This window comes from Podarcis filfolensis (assembly GCF_964270895.1).
Source record: "Podarcis filfolensis genome assembly, chromosome: 3".
NCBI lineage: Eukaryota > Metazoa > Chordata > Lepidosauria > Squamata > Lacertidae > Podarcis > Podarcis filfolensis.
The window spans coordinates 88,589,323-88,606,494 of record NC_139606.1 but is presented as its reverse complement, the minus strand read 5'-3'; the positions used below and the strand labels follow the sequence as shown (position 1 = coordinate 88,606,494).

At 43.0% G+C, this 17,172-nt stretch overlaps 1 protein-coding gene across 5 annotated transcripts in view; it reads right to left on the bottom strand.

Moving 5' to 3' along the window:
- PLB1 (phospholipase B1) overlaps positions 1–17,172 on the bottom strand; it is a 116,614-nt gene that overhangs the window by 38,320 nt on the left and 61,122 nt on the right. For all 5 annotated transcript variants that reach the window (XM_083604453.1, XM_083604451.1, XM_083604452.1 and 2 more), the window contains 11 exons: positions 15,880–15,961; positions 13,138–13,242; positions 11,545–11,640; positions 9,344–9,415; positions 8,647–8,770; positions 5,726–5,784; positions 4,065–4,138; positions 3,435–3,478; positions 2,720–2,828; positions 698–749; positions 466–546 (listed from right to left, as the gene is read on the bottom strand). In XM_083604453.1, coding sequence (XP_083460579.1) covers positions 466–546; positions 698–749; positions 2,720–2,828; positions 3,435–3,478; positions 4,065–4,138; positions 5,726–5,784; positions 8,647–8,770; positions 9,344–9,415; positions 11,545–11,640; positions 13,138–13,242; positions 15,880–15,961 — 898 coding nt within the window. The remainder of the gene's footprint in view (positions 1–465; positions 547–697; positions 750–2,719; positions 2,829–3,434; positions 3,479–4,064; positions 4,139–5,725; positions 5,785–8,646; positions 8,771–9,343; positions 9,416–11,544; positions 11,641–13,137; positions 13,243–15,879; positions 15,962–17,172) is intronic.

Genomic DNA, 17,172 nt, shown 5'->3' with positions numbered 1-17,172 from the left:
GGGGACTCCCTAAAATTTGAATTTCCTTGGTCTAATAGTTCTGACACTCAGGTTGTGGGCTGCTAAGGCTGTTCAGAATTTTTTTTATGTGTGGCTAGTCTAGGGCTTTTGTAATATTAAGCAGCCAAAATGAACCACACGGAAGTGTGGAGTTTATCAACTTGTGTCTTTAGAAAACACTGCAAACTGTGGCCAGAGCAGGTAAGAGAGTCAATCTCCTTCCAGCTTCCACATAAAGCCATTTTTTTAACCCAGAATGATCCTTTAGGCAGCACAACTACCTTTGCTCTGGTGCTAATAATAGCTAGAGCCTCCACCCAAGCCATCTAGGCTGCATTAGGGTCTCCAAGCCATGAGTTTTCAGCTTTTACCATCACAAAGCAAAGCCTTTACTGATTCCCTGCAAACCACCATTCTGGCTTTCATCCAACATCTCAGAGCTTTGAGAACATCCCCATAACTCACGATGTCTTTGCAATAGTTGCACAGATCATGGACTCCAATGAATACAGTTATGACCTTCCAGTCTGTGTCAAAATTGATTCTCTAAGCAAAGAAAAAAGAATGCACGTGTTACCATTGCTGGCTTATTCACACAGGTATATAATGCATGGTTGCCAACCGACATGAAGCAATTATCGGCGACCCTTCATATAATGTAACAAGTAAGCAAGTTTCTTGAATGTTGTCAACCTACCGAGTCATTTTTCATTAATTTCACAAGGTGCTTTACTTGGTCTGGTAATTTCCTAGGAAAGAGGGGACAAGGTAAAATGACACGGGGCATATATTGGATGCCTGAATATATCTGTAGACTCATCCTTAAAAACAGGTATGTACAGTAAGAAGTGGCTATTCCCATTTTACCAAGAGAGAACTGCAGTCCCAGAAAGGGAAACAACTTGCCCAATCTAACTTGGTAAATCATTGGCTAAAATGGAATTTGGATTTCCTGAGACCCAGGGGGGCACTTTAAGACTATATTGTCTTTGTTTACAACTGGACTGGGAAAACAGGACCAAGGAAAAATGAGTCATCTGTGAAAGTGCCTGATGGCTCATTTCTAACAGCAAGGGAGCCCCTATCCTAAATTAGTCCTCTGGCAGTCCTGGACCACAAGAAGGGAGAGCAGGAGCCTTGAAGGTGCTCCTCAAAAGTTAGCGTGTGGACAGCATCTGGACAGTTTATGCAAAGGTGTCCTCTTTCTTTGCCCTCTTTTTTTGTGCTATGTTTCCACCCTTTTGGTCCCCATAAGCAGAGATTCTCACTTCCGCTGGGGTACTTTAGTGAAAACACACAAAAGCAGAAAGAACATTTGAAATTTCCTTTCAAAACCTTAATCGAAACCAGGAATGGGGGCCTCCAAGTGAAAACTGCTCCTTCTTTGAGTTACTTTCTTTCAGCTCCTAGTTTTGCTCTATAGTCCCTGACTGAAACAAGTGCATGAAAAAGCAGTCTGCAAAAAACAACAACCCAGAAGACTAATGGAAACGTTAGGCTTTTAAGGAAGCTCCAGGGCTTGGAATGTGCTGAAACACATTTCATTTCTTTCCCATGATTAGGATTGTGTGACATTCCAAATGCTACTTTGGGTTCTTGGTTTTGATTTACATTCTTCGACAATGAAAATGAAAATAAAAAATGGTTTCATATCAGCAGAGAGGAATAGTCGGATTAGGTAAGGTAATTCCTTTCTTCCTTTTGTTGCTGTATGGTATTCCAGGAACCATATCAAGTTTACTTTATCTCTGCCAGATAAGGCTGTAAATACTATGTGGTAGAAATGACTTCTAATATGTGTGTCTTTGAGAGTTCAGGGACATCACCATAGTATCTGAGCACATAAAGACAATAAATGAGACCATGGGAAAGGGGAGCACCTGCCTTCTCTCACTGTACTAAATATGAACCATATGGATAAATATCTATGAAAGCAACTTCCTTCATGTTTTCACAGAAAGACTGCAAGACAAAGAAGCTGGGTAATACTTAGGACTCACCTCCTTTCTATCAAGGCCTAGTTAGGCTGGGGTCACATCCATGCTACGTATTTAAAGCCACTTTAATTGGTACCACTTTAACAGACATGGTTTCCCTTGAAACCATGGAGTTACAGTTCAAAAGCACGCCAGTGCAAATAGATAAATAGGTACCACTGTGGTGGGAAGGTAAACAGTGTTTCCGTGTGCTCTGGCTCCCATCACGGTGTTCCATTGTGCCAGAATCAGTTTAGTCATGCTGGCCACATGACCCAGAAAGCTGTCTGTGGACAAACACTGGCTCCATCGGCCTGAAAGCGAGATGAGATAGTCGCCTTTGACTGGACTTAACCGTCCAGAGGTCCTTTACTTTTTTACCTTTACAGTTCCCTTAGCAAACTATAGTACCCAGGATTCTTCAGAGGAAGCCATGGCTGTCAAAGTGATATAAGTGAGTTAAACATGGGGTATGGATGTGACCTGGGGGGCGGCAGAGGGGCAGTGGCCCCAGGCGCATTTTGGGGGGTGAATTCTGCTCCTTGCTGCTCTGCCAGCCCTGTGCTGCTGTGCTGCTGCTGCCCGCCCGCAGCCCTTGGCAGGCACAACAAGCAAGCCCTGCTAGTCCAGTGCCGCTTTGTGATGCTGCAGGGGCTGCATGAGGATGACGCGATGGGCATGCGCCACACCGCCGCCGTGAGCTGAACAATTTCCACATGACACTATGCTGTGGATAGACCTACTCAGCTGGTGCTCTTGGAACTGCTTGGTTGAGAAAGGCAGTTGGCTTTCTTAGGTCTCCTGTGCCAATCGAATATCCCGTGAGGTTAGCATTGAACTCACGGAGGATATCTGAAAGAAAGAAAATAATAACTTTGGTGGTTTAAAAAACCTCTTGTTTTCTTGTTGTTCAAATTGTTTACTGGTTGTCGTTTTATTGTTGTTTTAATGTTGTTGCCACTCTGAGCACTGCTCCCATAAGCAGAAAGCAGGACATGTATTATTCTAGTAAATGAGCGAGTAGCTTGGAAGTATATAGGTGAAATAATTGATGCGGAGTCAGGAACCTGAGAAGACCTTGGCTGGGTGGCTGGAGAAGACAATAGGGTGACAAAGTAGGGGAAATGTTGGAGGATGTCAAGCCCTGGGGGAGTGGCAGGATGGCACCAGGCAGAATGGATTTAGGCTGGAGCCTAACTCCATTCAGCTTAGTCATGTGACCTGGCAACCTGGTGGAACTTATGCTGGCAAAAAGGGAGATAAGTAAACTGCATTTTAAAGGCTTGCTTTCCCTCTGCCAGGCTTAGGCCAGGTCAGCCGCAGTAGTCCCACTCCTGAAAGGAGTTTGAAATAGGGGTAATTTGTGCATGTTTAATTTAAGCCACCATAAATTCCACCAGCTTCCTGTTCTTAGGATTGCTTTGTAAATCTGGATCCAACCCCTTGACTTTTACTTACTGGGCAAAGTTGTTACATTCCTTAATGAAGCATCTCCTCCAATGCTGCAGTAAGAGTCAGATGGAGAAAGAACAAAAGAAAGAAAGAAAGAAAGAAAGAAAGAAAGAAAGAAAGAAAGAAAGAAAGAGCCTCTTAGTCAAGTTTTAGCCAATAAGAGGAACAATGACAAACACCAAAAAGTACATTTCATGCTTTGCAAGGGAGATAATGTGGAGAGGTGCCTGTGGAATTTTCTGCCTCGGGGGCCAAAATATCTTGACTAACCTTGGCGCTGAAGAGTTTCAAAATTCAACATTCACAAGCTAGTCTCCCTATCAGAATAATTGTGGCGTTTCCTTTTGTTTACTTCCTACCCCTTTTATTTAGGTGGGAGGCAGACTTCCGTCTTTCAAATTTCAGTGGTGCCCTGTGTGAGGCCCAGATTCGACACCCACCCCACCTCTCGCCATTCGTTCTGCTCAATTCACTACATCATAGATGTGACGCCCTACAGTGCCCCCTAGGCTCAGTGCCCAGTGCAACGAAACCAGACACAATGCTCTAAAACTGCCTACTGTATGTGGGAGGAAATATCCACAAATGCAAGTCAGTGGCTATTTGTGGAGCAAAATCACAAGGATAGTTACCTACCTCCAAGCCAGCCCCCAATACTGCGTATTCATATCCATCAGGTCATTTGGTTTTGCTCCAATGCCATTACCAGCCTGCCTCAGAGAGACCAAAGAGATAGATGAAGTTGGCAACTCACGTATTTTGTTTTGTTGTTGTTCATAATGAAAAGTGTACTTTTAAGGCTTCGGGCTCCTAGAACAAGGGCAGCTGACCCTTTTTGTCAGATGCTCCATGGCATTTTGAAAGCTCTAAAGCAGTTACTATGTACACTGTGTTCCATCAACAGGATTTATGGCTGCGTGAAGCCGGGTTTAGAAACATTATCAGCATGACTCGAGATAACTGGACAATAAATGGGGCAATTAATCGAGAAGTGGCACCCAATCAGGCCAATGAACTTTTACAACACCCTGTCCCATATTCACTCTGTACAGGATAATACAGAGAATGTGAAATGGAGTTGGTGCATGTTCGTAAATGACTGGCTGGATTAGATGATAATTTGTCACTTTACATAATGTGGCATATGGGGGAAGAGTTTTGGCTATTTTTAGTTATTTTTTGTCCTGCCTAATGATAATCAGAATATTATAAAACACATAATAAAATACAATAAAACAGCAATGATATCAAAGAACCCCCAGAAAATATCAGGTAGGAAAAACTTCAATAAAAACACCAGCTAAAACTTATTTCAACACATTTACAACATAGGGGAATGGCCTATTTAAAGAAAACTTTGTCGGCCGGACGGTGGAAGGTCTTTGAAGATGGGGCCAACTGGACACAGTCAGCCTTCATCCCCATCCTGGCTCCACCCCTCAGCTTGCACCTGATAGGGCAATTTCAAACTTTGTGGATGGCAGCTGGCCAAGGAGGCGTTCCAATGGCTGGTCACCATGGTGAAGTCATTTTGCCCTCTGGGGTGTGAGGGGTTTCCACACTGGGCTGCAACTGCTGCCCTTGATTGGTCTGCCAGAAGGTATTTGAAGCTGGACCTCAACTGGCAAGGAGTTCTAGAGCCTTGGAACCAGGGCCGGATTTAGGTTTGATGAGGCCCTTAGCTACTGAAGGTAATGGGGCTCTTTATATGTCCAGCTGTCCTTTGTCACTGTTTTTTGTGTTGAATATATGTTATATGGTACCCTATATATAGAAATGAGCAAACCAGTGATATTTTAGGGAGCAGGCTAGTAGGTGGGGCCCACTACTTACATCAGAGGATCCTACACAACACAAAACACTGTTGCTGTATGTAGGTTTTATTTTATTTGTTTTTTATCTTATATTTTGGAAATGTACATCCAGTTTCCTTTAAAAAAATTTTGGGCCTCCAAGAGAGTGGGGCCCTAAGCTATAGCTTGTTTAGCTTATATGTAAATCTGGCACTGCTTGGAACCATCACCAAGAACTCTGGCTAGCTATGTGGATGATTTGGAATAAGGAAATCTATGTGCGGAGCGGTGCATGCAGCCATCTTACATATAAATGTGGTGGCCACTATCTCCCATCAGTGATGACACACACCCCGGCTGTAGCAAATGTTCCATCTGCTTGGCATGCTAAAGTATTCTGCATGCCACAAGCCAGTATGTAAGCCAAATACCCTCCTTCGTCTAAGCAAGCAAACTGTGATGCAGCTCGCTTTGGGGGATGGCAAAAGGAGCAATGTTTCTTACAGTCAAGGAATCCCCCAGGGCAGCAATTACTTGCACGTCAGCTGGTTTCAAGCTATGCACTATAAGGAAAAAGAAAGAAAGAAAGAAATGTGGTTAAATTTGCAACAGGAAGGAGAATTATGTTAATCATAGGATGTGAATGAGTGAATGTTTATACTCCAGTGCTGAGAAACATCAAACGTGCTCCGATTCACAAAATTTAGCAGTTTTGTATAAAATAAAACAACGGCCGTGTAGGGCAAGATAAAAACATACTGATCAATCTATCAGTGAAGAGGCTGAATGCCTACGCTACCATTAAGGATTTTGATTATCAAAAGATCCAAAGGAAAGGATCAGGCCGTTTAATTCTGTTCAGCACTGAATCTTTACACAACGCAAGGAGTTGGTGTTCCATATATATCTGGCACTCCTATGCTTTATTAGATACCAGCTCTATAAGTGGAACAATGTTAAAAATACTACAGCACCAGAATATAATTCTAAAATGGTTAAGGATGCACCAAAGGGTTATAATATTGATATGGGTGCTCCAAACTTTTTCAAGTTGGTGGGAGGTTTAGGGGATACCCGTTTTAAATAGTGCTAGGACAGAGTATTCAGCCCATATGGATTTTAATTTTTTGTGGGTGGGGTAACCAGGGCACCAGGAGTGATATCCTACCCCGGTACAGGATAGGCAACATGGTGCCCTCCATTACAACTCCCACCAGAGCCAGCCAGCTTGGCCCGTGGTCAGGGATGATGGAAGTTATCATCTTAAGGGTGCCATCTTGGCTAACCCTGAACTGCACTAATTCTTAATCATGATTTAGATTGGGGAGAGAACTCTGAAGTGTTACCGCGCTCCTCATCCTGCTCTTATTTTATGCCCATTTAACATCTGAAGGTACACAGGTTTCTAGGAAAGAGTGAAAACGGGATGGGTTTATTTTGCATCCGGTGGTTAAAACACAGGATTGGAAGTTTACCTCACAGGAGACCTGTATTCCAACACAAAGCAAGCCAAGCTTCATGTAGGATGAAACGTCAACTATGAATTGGAGAGGGTGCAACTTCTAATAGCATTTAAGGGGATGCCAAGCTTCATTTATTACTAGCAGCATTATAAAAGTATAGCCAAGTTCTGAAAAGTATATGAGGCCTTGAAGTTGCAACGAATTATTTACAGCAAGTCAGCCTGCAAATTACCTGAAAGGATGATTCCTTCTAACTAGCTGAGCAAGCAAGCTGATGAACTAGCTGAGCAAGCGTCACATCATCATATTTCGGCAAGTTATGCAAACAAATTGCAGAAAGAGAGGAGCTGTTCTAACACACCGCAGGGTCAGGAAGACAAAGAGACCTGTAGCACCTTAAAGACTAACTCAGGGATCACCATCATAGGGCTCTTGTGGACTGTAAGTCCCATCAGCTCTAGTCAGTTTGGCCAGTGGTCAGAGATGGTAGGAATTGTAGTCCAAAACATCTGGAAGGTACAATATTGGCTACCCCTGTGCAGCAGATACCCTCATTGCAAAAAATGCTTTTGTAAATAAGAACCTACTTCAGCAGCTGTGCAAATGCATGAAGTAGGATTTTTTAAAAAACTAATTTTTATTGGTTTTTAAACCAATACAAATACAATAACCATTAAACACTTATCCAGCAGTACAGCTAATGATGTTTGTTTTATCCGCTGTCTCTAGACATACACTTACACATTCAACGTTCAGACCTATTACCTTACATAACCCCTCCACTGAGAATATTGAGTGGCTGGTATAACCAGCTCTTGATTTGGGCCATTAACATAATTAAAAAATGGGGCCCATGTTACTTGGAAGGTGTCTCTATTCGTTATGCCTTTAATTGCCCTCCTGTGTGTGGTGCATAGCTGTCAACTTTTCCCTTTTCTTGCAAGGAATCCTATTTGGAATAAGGGAATTTCCCTTAAAAAAAGGGAAACGTTGACAACTATGGTCTGGTGAGATGCTCAGACATTGCTGTATCCCAGATACTACTTTCCCATAAGTTCAGGGGTATTTCAGTCTGGCTCTTCCATTGCTGAGATATTTGCTAATCATTTTGCTTTCAAAAGCAAATAAATTAGACTGTAATCCTATATGCACTTCTCTGGGAGCAAGTCCTATGGAACTTAGTGAAAGTTGCTTCCACATAAGCACACAAAGGATCAGGCTGCTTACTTTTAAGGCACAACTTTACCTCTATACGCTATTTATATGAAGGGCACTCACTTGTAACTGGAGAAGCAGGGCCTGGGGTTCTAGTCCTAGCCACGACATTGCAGCTTCATCGCTATGTGTTGAGCACAGAACTGGAAAAGTAGCCCCTTGAACAAGCAGCTGCTCACCTGTAGGGCTCCATTCAAGCAGGACACCCACAAATTTGGGTGTCCTGCTTATGTGGAGCCCCTGTGTGTGAACAGCTGTCTGCATGAAGGAAACCCCTTTCAGATCCATGTGCTCAACTCGCAAAACTTGAGTGCTGCATGGCAAGAGAGATGCAACACCGGGGACAGAGTAGAAGCACAGTCCTACTCCTGGTGTGAATGCTTAAACAGGGTTTCTATCTTTTGTGCAAACCAAGTATTTCTCCTTGCTTTAAAGAATGCCATTCCACTGAACTCAGTACAGTGGTACCTTGGGTTAAGAACTTATCGGTAATTCGTTCTGGAGGTCCATTCTTAACCTGAAACTATTCTTAACCTTAAGCACCACTTTAGCTAATGGGGCCTCCTGCTGCTGCTGCTGCGCTGCCGCCGTGCGATTTCTGTTCTCATCCTGAAGCAAAGTTCTTAACCTGAAGCACTATTTCTGGGTTTGCAGAGTCTGTAACCTGAAGCGTATGTAACCCGAGGTACCACTGTACAGTGATGGACTTTCACTTGGCTGGCTTTGATGTCAAGCATCTTAGTTTACCTGAAGTAGGGAAGTTGATGGAAGGAGCTCTATCCTCACACAGCATCTGGCTCCCATAATCTGCAGTGGTCTCACTGGTGTAGGTATAGTTGCTGTTTCGGTATGTCATTAAATATGGTTGGGCCTATGAAACAGGGATAACCCAAGTCAAAATAAAGACATTGTCCTAGTGAGCAGAGATAGCTATGACTATGAAGCTGATACAGTGGAGGAGGAAGTTTTATATTGTAAACTGCTGTGTAGATACAGCAGCATATAAATATTTTTATAAATAAATAAACCAATCTACATAAGAAGACAGGAAGGTGGGGATTGGCTGAGGTTGGTGGGGCAGTGCACCCTCAAAAATGGACCAACCTCTGCTGTTCAGGCCTGTCTGGAAAACAGCAAATGCTCTTCCTCCATCAAAATTAGGACATCCCCTTCCCAACTCCATCAGTTTGTGACAGCATCCTACTGTTTGTGTGAATTAAGCCACTGCTGCATGTGCTCCACCAGAGAACTAGCTGCCTGGTGCGCTTCCTTCCCACTTTGTGAGTTTCTGCAATTCATAGGCCCCAGAGAAGAAACAAGATGGCAGCGATGCTAGTTTGTTTCTTCAACAGACAGAGCAAGGAAGGAAGGAAAAACACACCTATCAAATGATGCTGGGCATCAGCTAGTTAATAAGAGCAACGCTGTTAAATATTCACTTTACCTGATCTGGACATTTGAGGGTTATCATCATTTCAAGCGCTTGCAGTTTTGACTTCTCCCCAAGGGGTTCTAGCTGTATCAAAGAAGAAGAAGAGTCAGCATGGGATAAGGAATAAAACAGGCAGGGAGGGGGGAGTCAGTCACTATAAGCTGCATAACCTTTGGGGGAAGGAAGAAGCCGATGCATAATTGCAGATTCATCGTTACATTGACTTCTGAACTAAAACACCATTTGATCCTGCTACATCTTTCACTTTAGGATGCAGAAGATGCAAATTACAAGGGAGAGAAGAATGCAATAGACAGGACTTTGGCAAAGAGTCAAAACACACACACACACACACACACACACACACACACACACACACAGAGGCCATGTCTCCTGCAGGTCAGTTTGCTCGTTCATCAAATTCATCACGTTTATAGTCACAGAGCAGATTTGTTTCTAAGGCTCCACCTGCACCATATATTTCAAGCAGTATTATACAACGTTAAACCCCTGCAGTTTACTGCCCCCCCACAAAGAATCCTCGGAAATGTAGTTCGTTACAGGTGCTGAAAGATATGAGGAGACCCCCTACCCTTCACAGAGTTACAATTTTCAGAGTTCCTTGCAGTTACGGTATGTAATTTCCCCCCTCCAAGCTGTAAGCTGCCTTGAACATGGTTTTAAGTATGGAAAGGCAGCATACAAATAAAATGATGAAGGAAGGAAGGAAGACTGATCGACTGTTAAACCGTCCTGAGAATTATTGCTCTGTGAGGGCAACAAGGGTCTCCTAACAACTCTTGGCAGCCTTAACAAAAAATAAAGTTCCCAGGTTTCTTTGGGGGAAGCCATGACTGTGGTCTAATGCTGCTTTAAATGTATAGTACGGATGAGGCCTAGGTATCTGCTTCTCTGCCAGGTGAGAATAGCACCTTTTCCCCACATGCATTTGGATTATTATGAAGTACCGTATTTTTCGCTCTGTAAGATGCACTTTTTCCCTCCTAAAAAGCAAGGGGAAATGTGTGTGCGTCTTATGGAGCGGATGCAGGATGCGCAGCTATCGCTGAAGCCAGAACAGCAAGAGGGAGAGCTGTGCAGTGCCTCTTGTGATGCCTTAGCCTTATCCTCCCTCCTCCTTCCTCTTCCACAACAGAATATTTTTTTTCCTTGTATGCCTCCTCTAAAAACTAGAGCGAAAACTTTCGTCTTATAGAGCGAAAAATACGGTAACTTGCTTCTCTTTGGGAATGTGTAACTGGACTACAGTTGAGAATGAGAAATAAAAACTCAAGCAAACCTGATCTTTTGTTTTAGAAGTAATGGAGTGAATACAAGTGGTAGAACCAAGATTTGCAAGATTTTTGCCTATAGATATTCTCAAATGGTGTGAAGTGTCACGCTGGCATGGCAGGAGAGGATGGCAAGTATGGCAAGAAGATTCCAGGATACCCAAAGAAACATTTAAACATTTCAGTGCAATGTAGAAATATTTTTTTATTTTTATTTGCAGAATATGGATAAATATCCTTTCAAAATGAGAGCAAGAGCCTCAAGTGATATGGAGGACAACCCTAGTTGTGTTTTCCAATGTATTTCTTTGCAATTAAAAAAAAGTGGTGTTGCATGATAAAAAAATTATTCTGAAAATGTGGCTCAGAGAACAAAATGTGAGAACCACTGCTCTAGCCCCAATCCAATCAGTTTCTTTAAGCACATTTCAGAAGTTTACAGAGCTAGTTCCCGTAATTTTTAAAATATGTCTGATGTAAAAACATCTACCACAGAGAACAATTCAATTAGCCCTAATCTGCCAGGAGCATCATTGAAGTTCAGCACAATATTTGACGGACAATTGTAAACAATTAACAACACTTATAGGGTTGTCGTAAGAAAACTTGCAATGTTAAGGATTTGTACCTTTTTATATTTATTTAAAAATTTGTGATTAATGGAAGGAATGAAATGTAAATGGGAAAATGTATAAATGCTATGAAGTAATAATGAATTATGGAAACCATGAGACAAATATGTAATGAATATAATAAGGATTTGTTTAAATTTGATAAAATGGAAACTTAATAAATATTTTTTAAAAAATCATTGAAGTTCAGCCAAGCTGATGCAATTCTTGGAGGGTCCTTTTGGTGCAAATCACATTCACTGGAAGATTTTAGAGGTCTGATGATTGCATTGAGAGAGATTTTTCTTACCATGTTATTCCACAGAGCCCGAGCACCTTGGGAATGACCTTTCTGGCTGAAGTGGAAGCAGTCTGGGGCAAAATAGGAGGAATCGGGCAACCCTTCCTAAAGAAAGAGACAACCACTTTATGATGGGGCTTTCAAAAGGTGACAGGAAGGTGGGGAAAATTAAGAGCCTTGTAGTACCTCAAAGACTAACATTTGTGGTGGGTTAAGCTTTCAGTAATCAGAGGCCATGATGCATGAAGAAAATAAACAGTGGGACCAAATGGCAAAGATATGCAAGTGACATGGTCTGTGACATAATTCTGTGTAAAGCTTAGAGAAGCCCAGTGGCCATTCACATTATAGTTTGAATAATATCTGCATCATCTCATCCCACTGCTGTTCTCTATATACAGTGGTACCTCTGGTTACGAACTTAATTCATTCTGGAGGTCCGTTCTTAACCTGAAACCGTTCTTGACCTGAGGTACCACATTAGCTAATGGGGCCTCCGGCTGCTGCCGCAGCCGGAGCACGATTTCTGTTCTCATCCTGAAGCAAAGTTCTTAACCCGAGGTACTACTTCCGGGTTAGCGGAGTCTGTAACCTGAAGTGTTTGTAACCCAAGGTGTTTGTAACCTGAGGTACCACTGTACTATATAGCTTTTAATATTTGATGAATCATTGTATTTTAATTTTCTGTTAGAAGCCGCCCAGAGTGGCTGGGGTACCCAACCAGATGGGCGGGTTATAAATAATAAATTTGTTGTTGTTGTTGTTGTTGTTGTTGGTGGTGGTGGTGGTGGTGTTGGTGTTGGTGTTGGTGTTGGTGTTGGTGTTGGTGTTGGTGTTGGTGTTGGTGTTGGTGTTGGTGTTGGTGTTATTCCACTGCAGCATCTGAGACTGGAGGCAATATGTGGGAAAAGAACAATGATTGCCCATACCCAGGAATATATTGTTACCCTCACTCCATTTTCCAGATAAGTTCTAGGGATGCAGCACTTATCCAGGTTTGGTGTTTTCCTTTGGAAGAAAGCAGCTTAAACACTGCAACGGAAAGCCAAAGTTTCCACATCCAATGGGCAGAGAGAGGCAGCAGGTACCTGAAAATGCTATTAGCTTATGGCTCTTAATTCAGCTTTCTGTCTCTGTTTTGTCTCTGGCCCTTTCTTAGTCTTTTACTCAAATGGCAGTCCACTGTTCTTTACTCACACCTAGCTAGCTGGCTCCCTTGCCCTGACCAGAGTGGGAGATCAGAATGAATCATCTCCTCCAAAACAGTTTTATTGGGACATCCAGTACTTTCATCAACAAAGGATGTGCCTCTGTTAGAGAACATTTGTAGGCATCCTGAGACCATTAACTTGGTCTTGTCCAAACCCCTCCCCATTTCACACAGGAGTGTGTGTGTGTACGCAAATTCACCAAGTTAGTGTGAATACAAGCTGTTCACAGACCAATGTTATGTGGCGAAAGGGTCCTATGACACGTAGTCATGAGGAAATATGTACCCTGACAACTTATTCCTATTTAAATGAGCTATAAATGTTGGGAACGTGGGCAGTAAATTAACAGTTTAAAGCAAAACACATGCATACAAGCAATTTTGTACTTTACCGGAGTCTCCGGCATTCTCACTTCTTCAAAAAACGGTTGCACAACCACTGTGAAATCTTCCTTCGCGTCATACCTTCCACTCTCGACTAAGCCATGAATTCCCTCCTAGCAAAGCAAAACCCACAGTCATTGCACCACAGTAGGGCTGCTAAACCAGAAATGGAAGCCAGACACCTCAATGAAGAAATACTGGGTAGAGAAAAGGTTTAGTGCACTGAGCCTCCATGTGGTGAGAAAGCCCTGGGTGGCTACAGCAGCCAACATTCTGGCAGCTGCTAAAACCACCATTGGAGAGAGCCTCCTTCTGAGCCTCTCTGAGCAGTGCTTGTGAAATATACTCGGAGTCGAGAGTGGATTTCATGCTCTTTATTCAGCTCATAGTCGTGAGGAGGAATGGAAGTTCCCTCAGAATGACTGCTTTATATACATTATTTACACAATGGGCCCCAAGTGATTGGCTAATTCTGGAATTCTCCTTTAGGCCAATCAGGTTGCGGATTCACTTCCACCTGGAGCTGGATTGGTGGCTCCTGTGGACCAATCAGACTGCTGCATTATGAATCCTATTGATCTAGGACCAATCAGACTGCTGCATTTTGGATCCTATTCAACTCAGTACATAACAGCTTGCCTGTTTATTTTCCCTGCCTGGCTTCTTTTTAGATGCAGAGCAACAGGGAAGAACATCACAGCAGGCAGTAGAACTAGCTCCTACCATCACTCAGGGCTTTATTGAGATGTAAGCCTAATACACAGACTAGTGTGTGACAAAGACACAGCTTTAAAAATGAGATACAGCCAATGCAGGGTGCAAGCACATTGTCTAGGGCATGGGGATGGGGAACTCTTAGTGTATATATACTTTGCTAGTGAACTCAGTTCTTCAGACCTAGGGAGATGCCAGTGTTTACAGAAAGATACTCCCACCCCAAAGAAAAATCTCTAGACGGTGGTCAAGGAATGCATTCAGTGGCCAAGGAATGTTGGCTGACTGTTGCAGGATAGGGGATGGAAAACCAGGGTGGCATTCTGCACTAACTGTGGCTTCTGAACCATCTTCAAGGGCAATTCCAGGTGCAGCATATTACAATAGTTCCCCTCCCAAGAGCAGCAGGAAGACAGAGAGAGAGAGAGGATGTGGATGCTCGGGGGGTGGGGGTGGGAGCCAGCCCACCATAGGTGACTTTTAGCTAATAACCAAGGTGGGAGATCTAATTACAGATTTCCTATAAAGATTTCCTCAGGCTTCACACTCTCAGCTGCTGCACTACAGCAGCTCTCTCGTATGGTATCGGAGTTCTCCCATTGAAATCCCTGGTAAAAAAAAAGATTCCTTTTTCTTAATTGCAGACTGTTCCAATCCATTTTCTATTCTCTTGCAGCTCCCCTTCCTCCCTCCACACTGCCTTTGTTCACTGTCCTACTAAACCACATTTCAAAGCCCCCAAACACATGTCCTTCCTGAATCCTTTGCTTAATCTTCATTTGCCTCTAACCAGGTCACCTAATACTTATTTGAGCACACAGCAGCTCCTCTGTCTTTTCAAGTCTATTTGTCCTTTCCGCAGTATTTAGTAGAGAAGGTGACATATAATTCTTTTCAATATTATCCCAGAGATTTTGTATTCTGGGCATCCTAAGCTTAAGGCTTAGGAAGACTGTGGTAAACACCAAGACAACATGGCAAAATAGGGCAATAAGATGGCGTTAGAACATGGCTTGTGACTAAATATGTTGGATTAACCTTCTAAAGTTAGTTCTGTTGTGTCGTGAAAGACCTGATAAAGAGGCAATAGACTTCCTTTCTCTAGCAGAGGTTGATTGGAAGGAATATGTGACACATCAGGGACAGATGCTCAGCAGAGACTATGGGGTCAGTAACTGAGGAAAGTGTGAACCCAGAAAAGCTTACAAACCAAAAATTGAGAAGGATCCTGCTGAAATAACAACATGGTCAATATTCTATAGGCCTTAGTTACGATTCCACATGGTCAGTGGAAACTGACGCAAGACATTAAATGCTAGATCCTTTCTTATGTCTTGGTGCTGTTGTTTACTGTTGTAGTGCAACTGATAAGTCTCATTCATTGCCAAGTAGCCAGCTTCCCTCAGTTGCTGCCACAAACCTCTGTGAATACATGCAGGGAAACACTAAAGTGAGGGTGAGGAAAGGAAAAGTGACATTTTTAAAATATTAAAATTGGCCAGGCAAGCATGCCTCATCTAGTTTCCACTGAAAAAGAAGGGGGGGGAAGAATGCGACATAAAATTCAGGTATAAATTTATTCAGCAAATGTCACTGCATGGATAAATAATTCAGAACTCAGAAACTTCCACCTAGCAGAACTTTATGAAGGTCATTTACCTGCTGCTGCTCTTCTACCTCCCTTAGATTTTTCTATATAACCTGCTGTCAAAAGGTTATACAGAGTAGGTAAAACAACAACGATTGGCCCAAGTTTGAGTATTTGCACTACCATTGCCTATTGGGGCAGGAGCAGTTGGTGTTACCCGCCCCTGTCCTCCATACTGTCACTGATGTCGCTACCAATTGCCTGGACAGCGTGGGGGGAGGGGGAGGAAAATGCTGTGGCCATGAGGTAAGAATGAAGTGTGTGTAAGAGGTAACCTATTATGAAAGTTTCATCTATTTGATGCTTGCTTGCAACTATTACTTGAGGAGTTGGGTCTGGCAACCTGTTTCTAAATGTGACGAAAGGGGAGATTATTAAGTTTCCTTACCTGATACCTTTTGTTAAACAACTCCAGCGTCTCAATTTCAGTAGAGTTATCATTGGGGTTCAAAACACAGGTACACAGAGATCTAGAAAGGAGGGAAATGGTATATGGCTCTTCAAACAGTAATGCACCCCCTTAATATCTTAAAGGAAGATGGAGCAAGCTTGTTTCCCCCTGCTCTGGAGGGTAGGAATTGAACCAATGGTTTCAAGTTATAAAAAAGGAGAGTCCAACTAAACATCAGGAAAAGCTTTTTGACAGTAAGAGCTGTTTGACAGTGGAATGGTATGTCTGGGGAAGTTGTGGACTCTCTTTCCTTGGAGGTTTTCAAGCAGAGGTTGAATCACCATCTATCATGGATGCTTTAGCTGAGATTCCTGCATTGCAGGGGGTTGGAGTACATGACCCTTCCAACTCCACAATCCTGTGATTCTAAGTCAGAAGGCGTTACGTCCAGGAAAACTCGAGCAGCAGAACTTCTCATTTTAGAAAATTCATCCCTGAACTTGCTTCAGACTTGCAGATTCCCAAACAACTATAGTCCTTTCCATACGGAAAGGTCCACAAAGCCTGAACATATAGAGTGGGAACAGGATTGTGTTGCTTGTTGCTGTTCCTGATCTCTGTGTTTTGGCTCTGTGTACACATATGCCATGTAGGTAGACACAGTGCTGATCAACACACGGAGGCTGAGAGTAGGGTTGGAGGTATGGGCATAGCCAAGGGGGGGCAAGGAGGGGCAGCTGCTCCCCCTAAATCAATAAAAATAAATATAAATACATAGCTAACTGAGGTTCTGCCCCCCCAAAAAAGGTGGCGCCCCCACAAAAATCCTGGCTACGCCCATGGGAGGCAGTGAACCACTCACTTTCCACCACTTCAGCCTACCTGGGCCTCTGATCATGTAAAAAGGAATTATAGCTTAAGTCAATCAGGGCATTTATTTGTCTCTCCACAAACACTGATCTCCCCTGTCTCTTCTTCTGCAACTTTCACACTGGAGTGCAATCAGCATTCCCTTTTGATGAATGCAGGGCATTTCCTTGTTTCAGAAAGGCTGGATGCAATCTGTGTGTATTGCCTTTGTGTGTTTCCTTTACAGCTTCTCTTTAACAAATGTCATTTGCTGCAAGCACAGGCTTATCGCAAGATTCTAATAACTAGACAAGGACTGGGACGAGAGCCTAAGAGATTAAAGATGAGTTCCTCTGATCCCTTAGAAAAACGATTATCTGAAGATATCTGTGACCTTTTCTATCCTTCCCGAATGCCCTGATTCATTATGTGCAGGAATGC